Source organism: Hylobates moloch, unplaced genomic scaffold (genome assembly GCF_009828535.3).
Source record: "Hylobates moloch isolate HMO894 unplaced genomic scaffold, HMol_V3 SCAFFOLD_18, whole genome shotgun sequence".
Classification (NCBI taxonomy): domain Eukaryota; kingdom Metazoa; phylum Chordata; class Mammalia; order Primates; family Hylobatidae; genus Hylobates; species Hylobates moloch.
The window spans coordinates 2,370,031-2,387,334 of NW_026652293.1; the positions used below are offsets into that span (position 1 = coordinate 2,370,031).

The 17,304-nt window shown below is 37.3% G+C and overlaps 1 protein-coding gene across 6 annotated transcripts in view; it reads left to right on the plus strand.

Moving 5' to 3' along the window:
* LPGAT1 (lysophosphatidylglycerol acyltransferase 1) overlaps positions 1-17,304 on the plus strand; it is a 101,303-nt gene that overhangs the window by 60,038 nt on the left and 23,961 nt on the right. For 5 of the 6 annotated variants that reach the window (XM_032136628.2, XM_058430564.1, XM_058430560.1 and 2 more), the window contains 3 exons: positions 1,090-1,185; positions 5,326-5,599; positions 9,761-9,887. In XM_032136628.2, coding sequence (XP_031992519.1) covers positions 1,090-1,185; positions 5,326-5,599; positions 9,761-9,887 — 497 coding nt within the window. The remainder of the gene's footprint in view (positions 1-1,089; positions 1,186-5,325; positions 5,600-9,760; positions 9,888-17,304) is intronic. The other variant, XM_058430561.1, reaches the window with a different exon arrangement.

A 17,304-nucleotide genomic window follows, 5' to 3' on the forward strand; every position in this document is an offset into this window, starting at 1 on the left:
TGATTGAGGTTGTAGCTTTCACTTTAGTTAAGGCTTATAACAAGGAATGCTATTTCCTCAGCAGGAAAGAACAATTAACCGATTCATTAATTAGATCCTGTTTGTACTTTTAATTTTTTTTTTTTTTTTTAATATGGAGTCTCTCTCTGTCACCCAGGCTGGAGTGCAGCAGCTCGATCTTGGCTCACTGCAACCTTTGCCTCCCAGGTTCAAGCAATTCTCCTGCCTCAACCTCCCGAATAGCTGGGATTACAGGCACGCGCCACCATGCATGGCTAATTTTTGTATTTTAGTAGAGACGGGGTTTCACCATTTTGGCCAGGCTGGTCTTAAACTCCTGACCTCCAGTGATCCACCTGCCTCTGCCTCCCAAAGTGCTGGGATTACAGGCGTGAGCCACCATGGCTGGCCTGTACTTTTAATTTTTAAATTTGCATGAAAGAAAGTCTTCTGCCCTCAATATAGGTATTAACTCTTATCAGCAGTGGATAATATTTTTCTGTTTAAGGACTGAGGCACTACAAATATTTTTATCCTGGCAAAGAGCATGATTTTGCATAAACTAATAAATATTCTTCATAATAGAATATGTAAATCATTCTATTATATTAATTTTTAAATGTTTTATTTGGGACACTAACTTTTTATACTTTGCCATGAAGCTACACTCAGGTTTTATAAACCCATAGTGAATGTTCATTAAATATATAGTCTTGTTTGATAACTTAACCATTTTATTATATCGTTTCAAAATAATTTTGCAAGTTATGTAAGAATTATCAGAGACTTTGGGATAGAACAAATTTGAAATCATTAATCCCAAATTTAAGAAGTTAATTGAGTTCCATTTTTTATATAGTGATATATGTACCTGTGACTTAGGATTCGAAGACTTGGAATCAAGACCTGTAATTTTTCATGTAGACACTATTAGTAACTGTGCTTTGTTTGTAGAAATAGAGTTAGACTTAAGATGTTTTGGTTTATTAAAAGTATGCTTGGATGATTATATTTAAAGCTTGGAGACTCAGCTCTACTGTAGTCAGGTTTCTTCTATCCAATATTATTTCTTGCTTTTAAATATTTTAGGTTGTTGCTCAGATGATGTGGTTGATGGATCATATTTTTAAGTACACAAACTTTGGAATTGTTTCTCTAGTTCATGGAGACTTCTTTATAAGACAGGTAAGTAATGAGCTCTTTTTTCCCCACAGTGATAGCCTGGTCAAATTGATTCTTGATTATAAAAAGAGGTGTAACAAAACCAATTATAATAGGTAGGGCTACTTCTAACCAGTCTCAGGGAGTTTTTGTTTTGTTTTGTTTTGTTTTTGAGACAGAGTCTCGCTCTGTCGCCCAGGCTAGCGTACAGTGGCACCATCTCAGCTCACTGTAACCTCCACTTCCTGGGTTCAAGTGATTCTCATGCCTCAGCCTCTGGAGTAGCTGGGACTATAGGCATGCCACTACGTCCAGGTAATTTTTGTATTTTTAGTAGAGATGGGGTTTCACTGTGTTGGTTAGGCTGGTCTCGAACTCCTGACCACAAGTGATCCACCCGCCTGGCCTCCCAGAGTGCTGGGATTACAAGTGTGAGTCACTGTGCCGGGCTCAGGGAGCTCTTTCTCTGAATCTTTGTTCCCTAACCATTTATTTCAATCTAAATTTGAGTATGGATAAGTATTAAAATACTTAAAATGCAATATTCTAATCTGTACTCTTCTCCCATTTAGAAGGTACATTTTTAGTTTAGTAAACATTCCCCACTATTCAGTGTCTTAGCTATGTGAATTGGACAAATTATTTAAATACTCAAGTTTCTTGTTTTCCAAACTTGAATAATATGTAGTATCCCCCACAATGGTTGTTGTGGGGATTAAATGAAGTAATACCTATAAAGCACTCAGAACAGTGCCTGCTACCTTCATCATCATTTTTATCTTGATTACTACTATTGTATCACTATTACTTTTATTTACAAGGCACTGTTGTATAATATAGTAGATATCTAAATTACTAGTAGGCAGATTATTAAATAAATTAATAAATAAGTTAATGTAATAATAATAATGGGAGGTGTTTTGGGAATTCATAGTGGGAAAAATAAGTGTATCAGTTTTATGTGAATCCAGAAAAACTTCAGAGGAGAAGATGATATTTGGCACAAGTTTTAAAGAATAGGTATGGATTTGCTGGAAGGAAGGTGAATTGGGAAGTCCCAAGCATTAGGAGTAGTTTAGTGTAGGAAGAAGAATGATAGCCTCTTATCAGCACTACATTATTTTCTTGACTTGTTACTAGTATTACATGCTTTATTTTCACCAGAATGGATAACTGAAATATGGTATGTACGAGCTTTTATGCATGACAATACCACAGTTATTTGGTGTTTACATATTTAACAACCTGGATTGTGCCGTGCTTTGCACATAATTATTACTTAATGAATAATTGGTGAATCTAATTAAGCCTTTTCCAAGAACCACAAATTCAGAAATAAGCTGGAAGTGAGTAGAAAAATTTCTAAGTTCTGTGAAAATAGGTGTCACAAAACACATATACTTTACTCCAGACAGTTTTATGTACTGGACATTATATCATTTCTTTTTGGAAACACTCTTTGTTCTTCTGAGCAGAGAAACAAACATAAGCATACCCTGGAACCACAGGAAGTGGCAGTGGGGAGTGGACACAAGGTCAAGACAAAATAAACTGATCAGGACAACTTAACAAAGATCCTAGTGTAATAGCTCAGAGAAGGCAGCAGAACCAACAATTAGAAAGCTTAGCAGTCTCAGGGATCCAAAAAGCTAGCTGAGCACCTTACCTCATTTCCAGCTTTAGGAAATAATTGAATTTATAGTGTAGTGTAACAGTTGATTCTAATGATGATCATCAGGCATCAAGAAGAGGGGCTGGGCTTGGTGGCTCATGCCTGTAATCCCAGCACTTTGGGAGGCCGAGGTGGACAGATTGCTTGAGGCCAGGAGTTCGAGACCAGCCTGGCCAACATGGTGAAGCCCTGTTTCTACTAAAGATACAAAAATTAGCTGGGCATGGTGGCATGAACCTGTAGTCCCAGCTACTTGGGAGGCTGAGGCAGGAGAATCGCTTGAACCTGGGAGGCAGAGGTTGCAGTGGGCCGAGATTGCGTCACTGCACTCCAGCCTGGGTGACACAGCAAGATTCCATCTCAAAAAAAAAAAAGAGGCTAAATTATACTAGATTATCGGTGTACTTTTAGATAAAAGTTGAAAATTAGGTACTCCAAAATATTTTCTTGTGATTACTATGTGAAGTTTGGCATACATAAAGATTATATTTCAAAGTATCTGGAAAGTTTACAAATTTATTTCTAAAGAGCAACATGTTTTTCCCTGATAGATTAGTAATAAAAATCTATAACATGAGGGGAAGGAAGGGAAAAAGCATTAATGTTTAAAAGAAAAATTCTCTTGAGACTTTGCTACTAGACCATTTTACAGGCTTTTCCAAGAATAGTAAAAATATTTTACGTATAATCTTGAGAACTTAATAGCTATCTTAATCATAATCAGTTCACTTCAGTAAACTGACTAACAAAATGTCTTACATGTTTTCCATTTGGGATACATTTGATCTAAAGACTGAAAGCATACTAATTATTTTGAGGAGTTTCTGTAATTTTGTTGGCTGGAAAATATTGGCAAATTGATCACACTGAAAGAAAGAACCGGCCGGCACGGTGGCTCACGCCTGTAATCCCAGCACTTTGGGAGGCCAAGGCGGGCAGATCACAAGGTCAGGAGATCGAGACCATCCTGGCTAACACGGTGAAACCCTGTCTCTACTAAAAATAAAAAAAATTAGCCGGATGTGGTGGCAGGTGCCTGTAGTCCCAGCTACTCGGGAGGCTGAGGCAGGAGAATGGCGTGAACCCGGGAGGCAGAGCTTGCAGTGAGCCAAGATCGCACCACTGCACTCCAGCCTGGGCAACAGAGCGAGACTCTGTCTCAAAAAAAAGAAAAAAGAAAGAAACTTTGTGATATTTAGTTGTAAGCTTTGGGCCTTCCTACAAATTTTTCTAGATTCTTCTTTTTAGACTTCAGGTCATCTTCTTTTCTCTCTTTCCCTCTCAACTAAGATACGTCCATTAGAATGTCTTTTTAGATTTACTTTCACATTTTTCCTGTATGTAACTACTTATTATCAATACAATATAATTGAATCTCATCAAATTCCCTTGTGTGGAATACTGCAAGTCTTCTAACTTATCTCCTGTGGTCTTTTGGTCACAGGAGCCAGCAGATTTTCTTTTTTTTTCTTTTTCTTTCTTTTTTTTTTTTTTTTTTTTTTTTGAGACAGGGTCTCACTCTATCACCCAGGCTGGAGTGCAGTGGTACCATCAGGGCTCACTGCATCCTCGAACTTGTGGGCACAAGTGATCCTCCTGCCTCAGCCTCCTGAGTAGCTGGGACCACTAAATGTGCCATCGCACCCGGCTAATTTTTGTGTTTTCTGTATAGATGGGGTTTCACCATGTTGCCGAGACTGGTCAGATTTTTTAAACATAAATAAGATTATAACACTTCCTTGTTCAAAACTATCCAAAGACGTCCCCTCCAAAACTACTTACCATGCATAAGGCTCTTCTCATTTGGTCTCCACCTCCCTCGGCAGCTTCATTTCCTACCCCTGACTTCCTTGTTTATCACACTTCAGCCACACTGGCCTTGGTGCTGTTCTTTGAACATGCCATACTTGTTCCCACCAAATGACCTTTGTCCTTTTCGTTCTTGTCACCTGGAATATTATGCCTTGCATCTTCACATGACTTATTCCCTCACATTATCAGTTCTGCTCAAATGTCATCTCCTCATAGCAGCTTTCTCTGACCCTCTTGACCCTTTCTATCCTTTTACTGTTTTCTTCCTAACACATATTACTAGTTGAGTTTGCACTCCACATTTGCCATCTTCCCAAACTAGAATGTAAGTTCCATGAAAGTCTCTTTATTTCCTCCTCTATGTCTAGTGCCTAGGACAGTGCGTGGCACATAGCAGGCACTCAGTAAGTAGTCACTGGATTGATGAATGACTGCACTTTCAACGGCAATCAGAACAATTTCCTTTTCCTTCAGAAAGAAAGGTTTATTTATATAAATGCTAATAACTTCTCTCTTTTTACCCCTGTGGTCAAAAAGGGCAGTAAGTTGGGGTGGGGTGGGGGAATCACTGTTCTATTCTGTGATTGGATTTTAATTCAGAAGCTGTAATTTCTATTTAATTTTATGGCATTTTAATTTTGGATGTACCTGTACTTATTACGTGTGTGTGTACCTTCTAGGGAAGAGCTTATCGTGACCAACAGCTGCTGCTTCTCAAGAAGCACTTAGAAAATAATTACAGGAGCAGAGACCGAAAATGGATTGTTTTGTTTCCAGAAGGGGGCTTCCTCAGGAAGAGGCGAGAAACAAGTCAGGCATTTGCCAAGAAAAATAACTTGCCGTTTCTTACAAATGTTACTCTGCCAAGGTCTGGGGCAACAAAAATCATTCTGAATGCACTTGTAGCACAACAGAAAAATGGAAGTCCAGCAGGAGGAGATGCTAAAGAATTAGGTATGATGGTTTTTAGTATTTTTTACCTTGTCGGAGTTAAAGGATTTTCTGGAGTTACAGAAGATGATCATTGTTCTTTTTTATATTTATAATTTTTGTTAAAAATAACACTCAGGGAGAAGATGAAACTAATTTTTTAAAAATGTTTCCATTTACAAAAGTAGTCCATGCTTATAATAATGTACTCAAATAATACAGAAATGCGTAAAGTCAAAGATATCTTTCTCCTGTCCTACTTATATGGAGCCATTCCCGTGGCTGCAGTCAACATTCTTATAAATATCTTTTATATTTCTGTAGTACAGGTTCCTAGAAGTGGAATTGCTAAGCTAAAAGATATAACTATAGATATGACATGTTTGAAAAACTAATCTTTTCATTTATCAAATAATACATATTTTCATTTATCAAATTGAGAAAGCTTTTTGGTTTTCTGGGGGTTTTTTTTTTGTTTTTGTTTTTTTTCTGGGTTTTCTTGGGAGACAGTCTTGCTCTGTTGTCCAGGCTGGAGTGCAGTGGTATGATCATAGCTCACCATAGTCTTGAATTCCTGGGCTCAAGCGATCTTTCCACCTCAACCTCCTGAGTAGCTGGGGTTGTAGGCACATGCCACCATGCCTGGCTAATTCTTTAGTTGTTTTGTAGAGATGGGGTCTCACGATGTTGACCAGACTAGTGTCAGACCTTTAACCTGAAGTGATACTCCTGTGTTGGCCTCCCAGAGTGCTGGGGGTATAGGTGTAAGCCACCATGTCCAGCCCTGTTTGTTTTTAATGCAGAGAACTCATTTAATGCAATTTGATAGTATTAAGAGCATTAAGTGTTAATAAATGACTCAGTTATTCCACTGCAAATATTTATCAAAAGGAAATAATCTGAAATGCAGGCAAAGAAGTTTATTACAGATTATTTATTATAGCTAATTATTTATAATAGCCAAAAAATTGGAATTAGCCAGAAGTGAGAGTGGATTAGTAATTATCAAATATCCATACAACGGAATACAACACAGCTGTTACAAATGATGTTTAGGGAGTGTTCGTATTGGCTTGGAAAAATGTGCTCTTATGTTAATAGGGTGGGCAAACATACAACTCTTGTGAAAACAATTTGCATTCAAGTCTGTAAACAACAAGGCAGTAGGAAATGCGTGAAAGGAAAGACACCAAAAATGTTAGCAGTGATTGCTTTTCTGAGTGGTAACATTATGGATTATTTTTCTCTATTTATTAATGCTTTTCTGAATTTTCCAGTTTTAAAAATAATGTGTATGTATTACCTTCTCACCAGGAAAAAGCAAATCATACTCAAAGATGCAACTATCTTGCAGATAGCCTGGTAAATTACAAAGTTTTGCAGAAGATATTTGTGCCCATAGCATGGAGACTGTTTTGAACAAGTTATCTAAGATACTACTGTGAAAGTTTGATTATAAGTTAGAAAGCTGAAAGGCATTCACTAGGCCTGTTTCCTTTGCAGTATTTTGCTATTTCTTTTCATATTCTTTAAATAAAATAAGAATTGAAATGATTGGCCCTCAGAAACAATGTGTTTTTAAGTGGCAATCAGGACCAGACATAGAAATAATGTCTGTGATTTAACTCAGATTTAACTGAGTTTTCCTTTTATTTGTTTTTCCCAAGCAGCTGCTTGGCAGTCAGCTCTCTTAATCTTTCATCATCTATTAAAAAGACAAATTGAAAGAGTTTGAATAGAAAAGGAAAGTTCAGAATAGTTTCACTGCTGGAGAGACACTGTGGCAATGGCAGCCGAGCCAAAGCTTGAAGGCAAATGTCTTCCAAACAGGATTAGTTGCACTAATAAAGACTGCTGTTTTAAAATAGTTCCACCCAGTCAATACCCTGTGGTGGTCTAGATCTCAAATGTAGGGGCAGTTGTTATACTGATTGCATAATAGTGAAGAAAAATGGTTGTTTTCTTTTAGAGAGAACTAGTTTATGTTTATAACTAAAGCAGAGTAGTTTATTTTTTAATCCTACCTTAAAGTTTTTCATTCTACCTGTTTAGAAGAAAAATTATAAGTGTACCTGAAAACTAGTTTTACCTATATTTTATTATTTTCTTTTCCATATTTTGGTATTTTGCATTTTATTTTCTTTTGCGTTTATATTCACTAGCATTTTATTCCATGCATACGCAAACCATGCCTTTGTATTTAATATGTGATGCATACATATATACCAAAATTAAGTTCTGTCTGATTAACTTTAAAAGGATTAGTATTTTTGTTATCACATGATTTCACAGATATTAAACTGAATTTTGGTGTTTTTTCTCATCATTTAATTATAAAAATTTTCAAACATACATAAGAGTTCAAAGAATTTTGCAGTGGATATCTGTGAGCTGACTGACTGGATTATCTCTTCATCCTTCTATCTATCCATTAATCCATCTTGGTTGTTTCATTTTTTAATATGTCTAAAAATAAGCTTCATTAGTATACTTTACTCCTAAACATTTCAGCATATATGTCATTGGTAGCTTGTTAAAGTGTGTTTCTTTACATAATCTCCGTTCATTTAGCAATATGTTATTTAAAAATTAATTTTTTTACTTGTTTTATAAGTATATTTTTCTCCTTCACAATGTTCTAAAATCTTTACAGAATTTAAGGCCAGTTTTAAATTATTTGACATACAAAAGTAATATATCGTTGATTCCTAATGCACACTTGGACTTATGCTTGAAAATGAGTTTTCTTTTTTTAGGGATTTCTTACATACTTCAAATAAAGAATGGACCATTATACTCTAAAGTCTGGCCATCAGTATCCTCTGTGATGTTTCCCTTCTCAGTTCTCGCTCACCTTTGTACCCCATGCTGGGATAAAAACAGTGTGCAAAGGATGAAACTTAGCAGAACTTACCATCCCCTCTCTACAACAGTAGTCACCAGTTGTACCTTCCAAAGGGCAGGAAGCTTTATTGCTTTATGTGTATATAACTCTTGCTAAAACTGAGGGAGATATTTTGCTTTATTTATTTATTTATTATTTTTTACGTATTTTATTTTTTTGAGACGGAGTTTCGCTCTTGTTGCCCAGGCTGGAGTGCAATGGTGCAATCTCAGCTCACTACAACCTCCACCTCCTGGGTTCAAGCGATTCTCCTGCCTCAGCCTCCCGAGTAGCTGGGATTACAGGCATGCGCTACCACGCCTGGCTAATTTTGTATTTTTAGTAGAGACAGGGTTTCTCCATGTTAGTTAGACTGGTCTCGAACTTCCTACCTCAGGTGATCCGCCGCCGGCCTCGGCCTCCCAAAGTGCTGGGATTACAGGCGTGATCCACTGCACCTGGCCAATTTTTTATGTTTATTTATTTCTTTATTTTTTTGAGACGGAGTTTTGCTCTTGTGCCCAGGCTGGAGTGCAATGGTGGCGATCTTGGCTCACTGCAACCTCCACCTCCTGGGTTCAAGCAATTGCCCTGCCTCAGCCTCCCAAGCAGCTGGGACTACAGGCATGCACCACCATACCCGGCTAATTTTTTGTATTTTTAGTAGAAATGGGGTTTCACCATGCTGTTCAGGCCAGTCTTGAATTCCTGACCTCAGGTGATCCACCCACCTCTACCTTCCAAAGTTCTGGGATTATAGGCATGAGCTACCGCACCCAGCCTGCTTTGTCTTAAACAAGAGCAGCAACAAAATGTGTACATAAAGAATGCTTAATTTTGTTGCCATGTTCCAATATTTATTAATGCCCATCCTCAGTATCACAAATCTTGGTGTTTATATTATATTATATTTAGTGAATGATTTTGTTTTGTTTCGAAGTCTGTTTTTTGTTTCTGTGATGTGAGTTTAGCTTCTGACCTTTTCATAGGTTAGTTTTTTATAGGAGTGTTAAATATAAATTAGACCTTCATAGCGCATAATTGTATCAGATACTTGAATGGTGCATGTCCAGTAGATAATAGTGTTCTTTGTTTCGAGGTTCATCCATTTTATAACATAAGTAGTGCTTAATTTCTTCTGAAGAGCATTATAGAACAGGAGCACCAAAGTTCATCCTTAGAATTTTTCTTAAAGCAAAAGGTATATTGATATACCTTACACTGGTCAAGTAATCTATGTTATTTGCTGCAGATAATATAAAAGTTGATTTAATTTTAAGTCTTTTTTTCTTTGTTCTCAGACAGCAAATCAAAAGGCCTCCAGTGGATAATAGATACAACGATAGCTTATCCAAAAGCTGAACCTATAGATATTCAAACTTGGATACTTGGATATAGGAAACCAACAGTCACACATGTACATTACAGGTGAGAATTCTATATTAGTGCTCAGTATGTATCCAACAATACTACCTCAGGACAGTATGAATGTCTTAATATTTAGTTTTTAATCATACAGTAGAAATTGTTGGCTCAAGTTCATTCTTATGCTGCATTTTTAATATTAAAATATCATTTGAAGTAGGTATTTCGCTCAGTTATAAAGATCTCTAAAAGTGATATTCTAGAGGCACTATGATTATTCGGTTGTCTGACACTTTTGAGTAAAAGTTAACTTAAAGGGCAAACATCAAGGATAAATACATACTCACTTGGGTTAAGAAGGTATGTATTAACAGAGATATAACAGAAAAGGGGTCCTGATCCAGACCCCAAGAGAAGGTTCTTGGATCTTGAGCAAGAAAGAATTCAGGGCGAGTCTGTAAAGTGAAAGCAAGTTTATCAGGAAAGTAAAGGAATAAAAGAGTGGCCACTCCATAGACAGAACAGCCCCGGGGGCTGCTGGTTGCCCATTTTTATGGTTCTTTCTTGATGATATGCTAAATAATGGGTGGATTATTCATGCCTTTCCTTTTTTTTTTTGAGATGGAGTCTTGCTCTGTCGCCCAGGCTGGAGTGCAGTGGCGTGATCTCGGCTCACTGCAAGCTCCGCCTCCCGGGTTCACGCCATTCTCCTGCCTCAGCCTCCTGAGTAGCTGGGACTACAGGCACCCGCCACCACGCCCGGCTAATTTTTTGTATTTTTAGCAGAGACGGGGTTTCACTGTGTTCGCCAGGATGGTCTTGATCTCCTGACCTTGTGATCCGCCCGCCTCGGCCTCCCAAAATGCTGGGATTACAGGCGTGAGCCACCGCGCCTGGCCTCATGCCTTTCCTTTTTAGACTATATAGGGTAACTTCCTGATGTTGCCATGGTATTTGTAAACTGTGATGGTGCTGGTGGGAGCATAGCAGTGAGGATGACCAAAGGTCACTCTCGTGGCCATCTTGCTTTTGGTGGTTTTTAGCTGGTTTCTTTACTGCAACCTGTTTTATTAGCAAGATCTTTATGACCTGTATTTTGTGCTGACCTCTTGTCTCATCCTGTGACTTAGAATGCCTTAACTATCTGGGAATGCAGCCGAGTAGGTCTCAGCCTCATTTTACCCAGCCCGTATTCAAGATAGAGTTGCTCTGGTTCACACACCTGTGATAGAAATTGAATTTGTTTTTAAATCATTAATCCCCCTAAGATTTTCTGAATGATTAAATTGGTAATTTAGCTATGACTTACACTTTTAAATTTTTAACATTTTAATATGTCATTTGCATAAACAACAGTAGCAAAAACATTTATTGAATATCTATGCTAGCTTCTTGTTTTTTTAATGTAGTTTTTTTAAGGAGTTTATATAAATATGACAGGTATTTGTATGAAGCATAGGCTTCATGATAAGGCCTGTTTGGTTTTGATCACTTTATAGGCCTTTTAGCCTTACTACGTTTCCATGTGAAAGACCTCAGCCCATGGCAACTACCAAGGACAAGTGAGGAGATATGCTTTTCTTTTCTTCCCAGGATTTAATCAAGATTATTGTCTAACCAATAGTAGAGGAGAGGAAGTACCTGTGTTCAGAAATGGAGAGCAAATGAAAACAGCAAGAAAGAACAGAGGTGTCCTGGTGTCAGGATAGTACTGTGGTTTTGCAAGAAGCTTGTGAGAGGGGATATGGGCCATGTCTTTAGCAGCTCCCAGGAATAGTCTCTATCAACTATAGAGTGACTTCTCATGTATTGTTTTTGGCCAACAGGACACCATGGGGCATAGGGAAAGAAAGAATGGTTTTAATTCAGACTTTTTGTTCATTTGGTTATATTTTAAAAATTTTAAACAAGGACAAGGTGTTTCAATAAAAGTTTTTAAATGCAGCATTAGAAATCACATTGTATATACAAATGTTAATAATATAAATAATTGGGATTAGATCCCTTTCTCTTGTAATGTGAGGAGGTTGGCAAGAAAAACTGGGTAGTATCAACTGCTTAAAGTGGGGAGTGGATGCCCAAAGCGTAGGAAAAGGTTGTCTGGAAACTATAAAGTTCACTAAAAAATAGTAGTTTTGTTTAGTGTTGGCTTGCTTATCTTCACCTATAGGGAGATTTGAAAAACTATTCATGAAGGTTTTTTTTCTTCCTGCCATTAAGCATAATTTCTCCAGAACTCTAGAACTATTAAGCCATATGGTACCAGCCAATTTTGCTTCACATGATGTAGAAAGGATTTGTTGTTGTCTTAGCAGACTTAAAAAGATAAATAAATAAAGCAGCCCTCATTCTCAAGAATTTAATTGAAGTGATCACTTAGTGATTTTGGTATATAGCTCGGCAAGTCAGTACTATTGCTAGTTTGTTTTTTTTGAGACACGGCTTCACTCTGTTGCCCAGGCTAGAGTGCAGTGGGCACTGCAATTTCCACCTCCTGGGCTCAAGCAATTCTTCTGCCTCAGCCTCCCGAGTAGCTGGGATTACAGGCACATGCCACCATGCCTGGCTAATTTTTGTATTATTAGTAGAGGCTGGGTTTCACCATGTTGGCCAGGCTGGTCTCGAACTCCTGACTTCAAGTGATCTGCCAGCCTCGGCCTTCCAAAATGCTTTAGCCATGCGCCTGGCCTGTTGCTAGTTTTTTAGTGTAATCTTGGGAAATGTGACATATGACAGTCAGAAAGTAATTAATCCATCCTGCTCAGCTTTTATTAGATCCCACTTAAGATATTTCATGTATTTTAACTTCTCCATTTTAAAAGAAATAATGTAGTTGGGAAAATGTTATCTATAGAGCTGACAAGCATGAGAAGCCTAGAGTTCTGTAATTTAAAAAAAAAAAAAAAGAGCTAACATAGATAAGTCCTAGAACATTAGTACCACTTAAAAGGCAGTTATAGACCAAATCAAAACAAATTCATAGGTAGTAGTAATTAAATGAAACACTTTTTTTTTTTTAATGAGGTGGCATTTTATTTTGCTCTTGTTGCTCAGGCTGGAGTGCAATGGTGTGATCTCGACTCACCGTAACCTCCGCCTCCCAGGTTCAAGCGATTCTCCTGCCTTAGCCTCCTGAGTAGCTGGGATTACAGTAGGCATGCGCCAGCATGCCCGGCTAATTTTGTATTTTTAGTAGAGATGGAGTTTCTCCATGTTGGTCAGGCTGGTCTCGAACTCCCGACCTCAGGTGATCCACCCACCTTGGCCTCCCAAAGTGTTGGGATTACAGGCGTGAGCCACCGCGCCCGGCCATGAAACAATTATAAGAGAAACTCCCAGTTGAAAGTACAGATTAAGAGAAAGGTTAACAATTCATAAGTATTAAATCTATAATAAGTTTCTATATATTTGAGATACTTTTATTATATTTTAGGTAGATTTCATAGAGGGCAGTAACTGTCCTCTCCTAGATAGTACATCTTGGTGTCTGCTGAGAGCCACAAAATGTGGCTCTGGGTGGCTGGGATATTACATTGTTATGCGATAGCATTCCTTACCATCAGAATTCACTTGGGAAACAATATAGTTAGCATAATTTATTTAACATTAATCAGTGGTTTGTCTATTTATTTATTTATTTCAAGACAGAGTCTCGCTGTGTCACTCAGGCTGGAATGCAGTGGCACAATCTCGGCTCACTGCAACCTCTGCCTCTCGGGTTCAAGCAATTCTCCTGCCTCAGCCTCACAAATAGCTGGGTTTACAGGCACCTGCCACCACACCTGGCTAGATTTTATTTTTCTATAATACATTTACTTTCACTTCTTATAAATTATAGTCCAAGCTACCAAATAAATTCCACTACCTGTTCTGTACCTCATTGGACCATAATGTGACAAGCAAGTATATGGAGATCTCTGAGCAAAAGTGACGTTTTCCCACAGAGTAACTCCCTTCATACTGTGTTAATAAGTTCTTTTTTTAAAAAAAAAAATTCTTTAAATAGAAAAAGAATATCTAGATTGCCAGAATGTGGAGCAGAATATTTTTCTTGATTCGAAATTTCTGTACTGACACTTAGGAAAAAAGCATAAGAATGTAATAACTTATTTTAAATACTCTGAAACTGTTTATTTCTTCCAATAGCAGTTTTCTCCATTAATTTACTACTCAGGCTTATGTTGGTTTTTAGGATTTCTAGAAGAGATGACATGTTATATATGAAACACCATAAAATACACGTTATTTTTATATAAAATACTACTGAAGTACTTAAAATACCACATAGATGAGAAAGCAAACATTTGTGGCAGAGTTGTATACTAGAGCCTATCTTACAAATAGGTGGTATTGCTGTGTTTCAAACATTGAACTTTTAGGGCATGCATTTAGAGCATATTCCTCAGAAAATTTGTGGCAAATGGTGATTAAGTGCCCAGGCAACTTTGCTAATGCTGGAACTCTGGTGGCTAGAAGTTGCCCTGACTTTGGTGGATGCATTGTTGTGAGATGCAAATGATGTACAGATTAAAGAGTCTTTTAGGCTGTGCATGGTGGCTCGTGTCTGTAATCCCAGCACTTTGGGAGGCCGAGATGGGCAGATCACTTGAGGCCAGGAGTTCAAGATCAGCCTGGCCAACATGGTGAAACCCCGTCTCTACCAAAAATACAAAAATTAGCTAGGAGTGGTGTACTACTCAGGAGTCTGACACGGGAGAATCGCTTGAACCTGGCAGATGGAGGTTGTGGTGAGCCGAGATCATGCCACTGTACTCCAGCCTGAGCAACAGATCAAGACTCTGTCTCAAAAAAAAAAAAAAAAAAAAAAAGACTTTTAAAAAACAAAAGCACTTTGTAAATATAAAGCACCATTATTAAGATATATAAGGAATGATAGATTATTGATAAGTCTGGTGTTTATAAATAGCATTCTCCATATATTGGATCTCAGCCATTTATTACTTTAAGAGAAAAGATGAATTTAAAAATGAATTTTTAAAAAATTCATTTCTTACCAATATTATTTATTAACTAGGTAAATATTTTTTATTAGCATGCATACAACTACATTATTGAACTTTTTCAAAAGTAATGCTTATTTTAAAAGAACTAAGACTTACCTAAGGGAAGCGTCTGAGAGTAAAGAACTTCTTCCTCCTCCTCTCCTCTTTTTATTTCTATCAGACTGAAAGACAGCTTATTCCTGCTAAGCAAGTAGTGGGCACAGTGCACTGCTGTTCAGTGGTTAATAGCAGAATAAAGCATGATTAGATTTTAATTACAGGGAGAGTATTTATAGGGGTAGAGGCAAAAGTAACGTCTGTCCTTGATATAAATGTCTGTTTCACTTCAATTGGGACAGTGAGTTACAGAAAATGGTCCTTGTGCAGAAGTAGCTTATCTTTTCATGTTTAAAATTTTGAGAAAAGACATAACCATAAGTGCAGTGGCATAGATAGATTACTAAAAGCAGAGATGTTGTTTTCATGTGTAACTTGATTAGGAGTTTGGTTGCTTGGGAGAAGGCATTCAAGTATGAACTTCGGGAACTAACTTATTTTAATTTGGGGAGGGGGAATTAATTTAGAAAAGAAATATTAATATTTTTTAAAGACACATATGCTGTCTAGCAAGAGTAAACAAACATTAACATTTTGACATATTTGCTTTAGGGTATTTATGATTGATAAAAGAAATGATATACCATTTCAAGCCAATCAGATTTGGAAAAATCAAAGATGGTGACTTTGACACCGATATGGGAAAAGGTGATCTCATATATATTGCTAATGAGATTATAATCTACTGTGACCACTTTGAGAGCTAGTTGACTATACTTATTAAGGTGAAAATGCACATACTCTGTGATCTAGCAATTTCCATGGCTGGGCACATACACAGCCTACATTAGTTTGCAGAGTATTATTAAAATTATATCTGTACAGTGGGAATTATTGTCAAAGAGATGAGGGAAAAGTTATTTATGAGAAAAATTACCAACACTTAAAAACAGAGAATAATATTTCGTAATTTTATGCCTAAACCTGTATGTATTTTTGATTAATGTATCATTTTGGTCTTTCCTTCTGCTTTTACCCTTACTCCCTAAGACAACAAAACAAAGTCATGAGTTTTTATACATTTTAGGGGCTGTAATTTCAGAAATAGTTATTCCTTCAAAATCTTTTCATTACAGAAAATTTCAGACTTGTAAATGAAATCTCATGTGCACATCACACCCCCTCGACAATTACCAACTTATGGTCAATGTTATTTCCTCTACGTTATTTTCAGACCCCAGTGGATTATTTTGAAGCAAGCCTCAGACATCATATAATGTCATTTGTAAATATTTCATTCTCTAAAATGTAAAAACACGGAAGACCTGAATATATAGAAAGATAATACTTGTGTTCATAGAGGGGAAGACTCAATATTATAAAGATGACAGTTCTTCCAGATTAACCTATAAATTTAACGTAATTCCAAACAGAATTCGGGATGGTTTTTCAAGCCACTGGACAAAAATTTGGTTCTAAAATTCATTTGAGAGAGTCAAGATAAATGAATAGCTAAGATAGTTTTGAAGATGAACAAAACAAAGGAGTTCTTCCTACTAGATGTCAAGTTTAGTTACACTAATGTAATTAAAACAGTGTAGTTATAGGAGGAAGTCCACATCAATGGAGAGATTAGAAAGTTCAGGTCTAGATTTATTTGTGAACTCACGTTATGATTGAGTAGCCCTTTCCTATCAATGGAGAAAGGACAAACTATCCAATAAATGGCTTTGGGACTGTTGATTCACAATATGGGAGGAAAAGTTAGAATTTTACTCCATACCATATGCCAAAATAAATTCCGGGTGGATTTTATCTCAACAACAATAATGGGACCCTAAAGTATTTGGGTGGGTGCAATGGCCCGTGCCTGTATTCCTAGCTACTCAGAAGGATCGCTTGAGCCCAGGGGTTTGAGGCTAGCCTGGGCAACATAGTGAAACAGGGTTTCTTTAAAAAAAAAAAAAAAAAAGTATTTGAAGAAAATATAGGAGACTCTTAATGTCTTCAAGTAGGGTAGCCCTTCCTTACAAGACCCAGAAATCAGAAGTCATAAATCATTGAGGAAAAGATAAATATGAGTACATCAAAACTAAAAACTAGGCTGGGCATGGTAGTTCACGCCTGTAATCCCAGCACTTTGGGAGGCCTGAGGCAGGCAGATCCCTTGAGGTCAAGAGTTTGAGACCAGCCTGGCCTATGTGGTGACCCCATCTGTACTAAAACTACAAAAAATTAGCTGATATGGTGGTGAGCGCCTGTAATCCCAGCTACTCGGCAGGCTGAGGCATGAGAATTGCTTGAACCCAGGAGGCAGAGGTTGCAGTGAGCTGAAATAGCGCCACTGCACTCCAGCCTGGGTGACAGAGTGAGACTCTGTCTCAAAAAAATAATAAAAATAAGTGAATAAAAGTAAAATG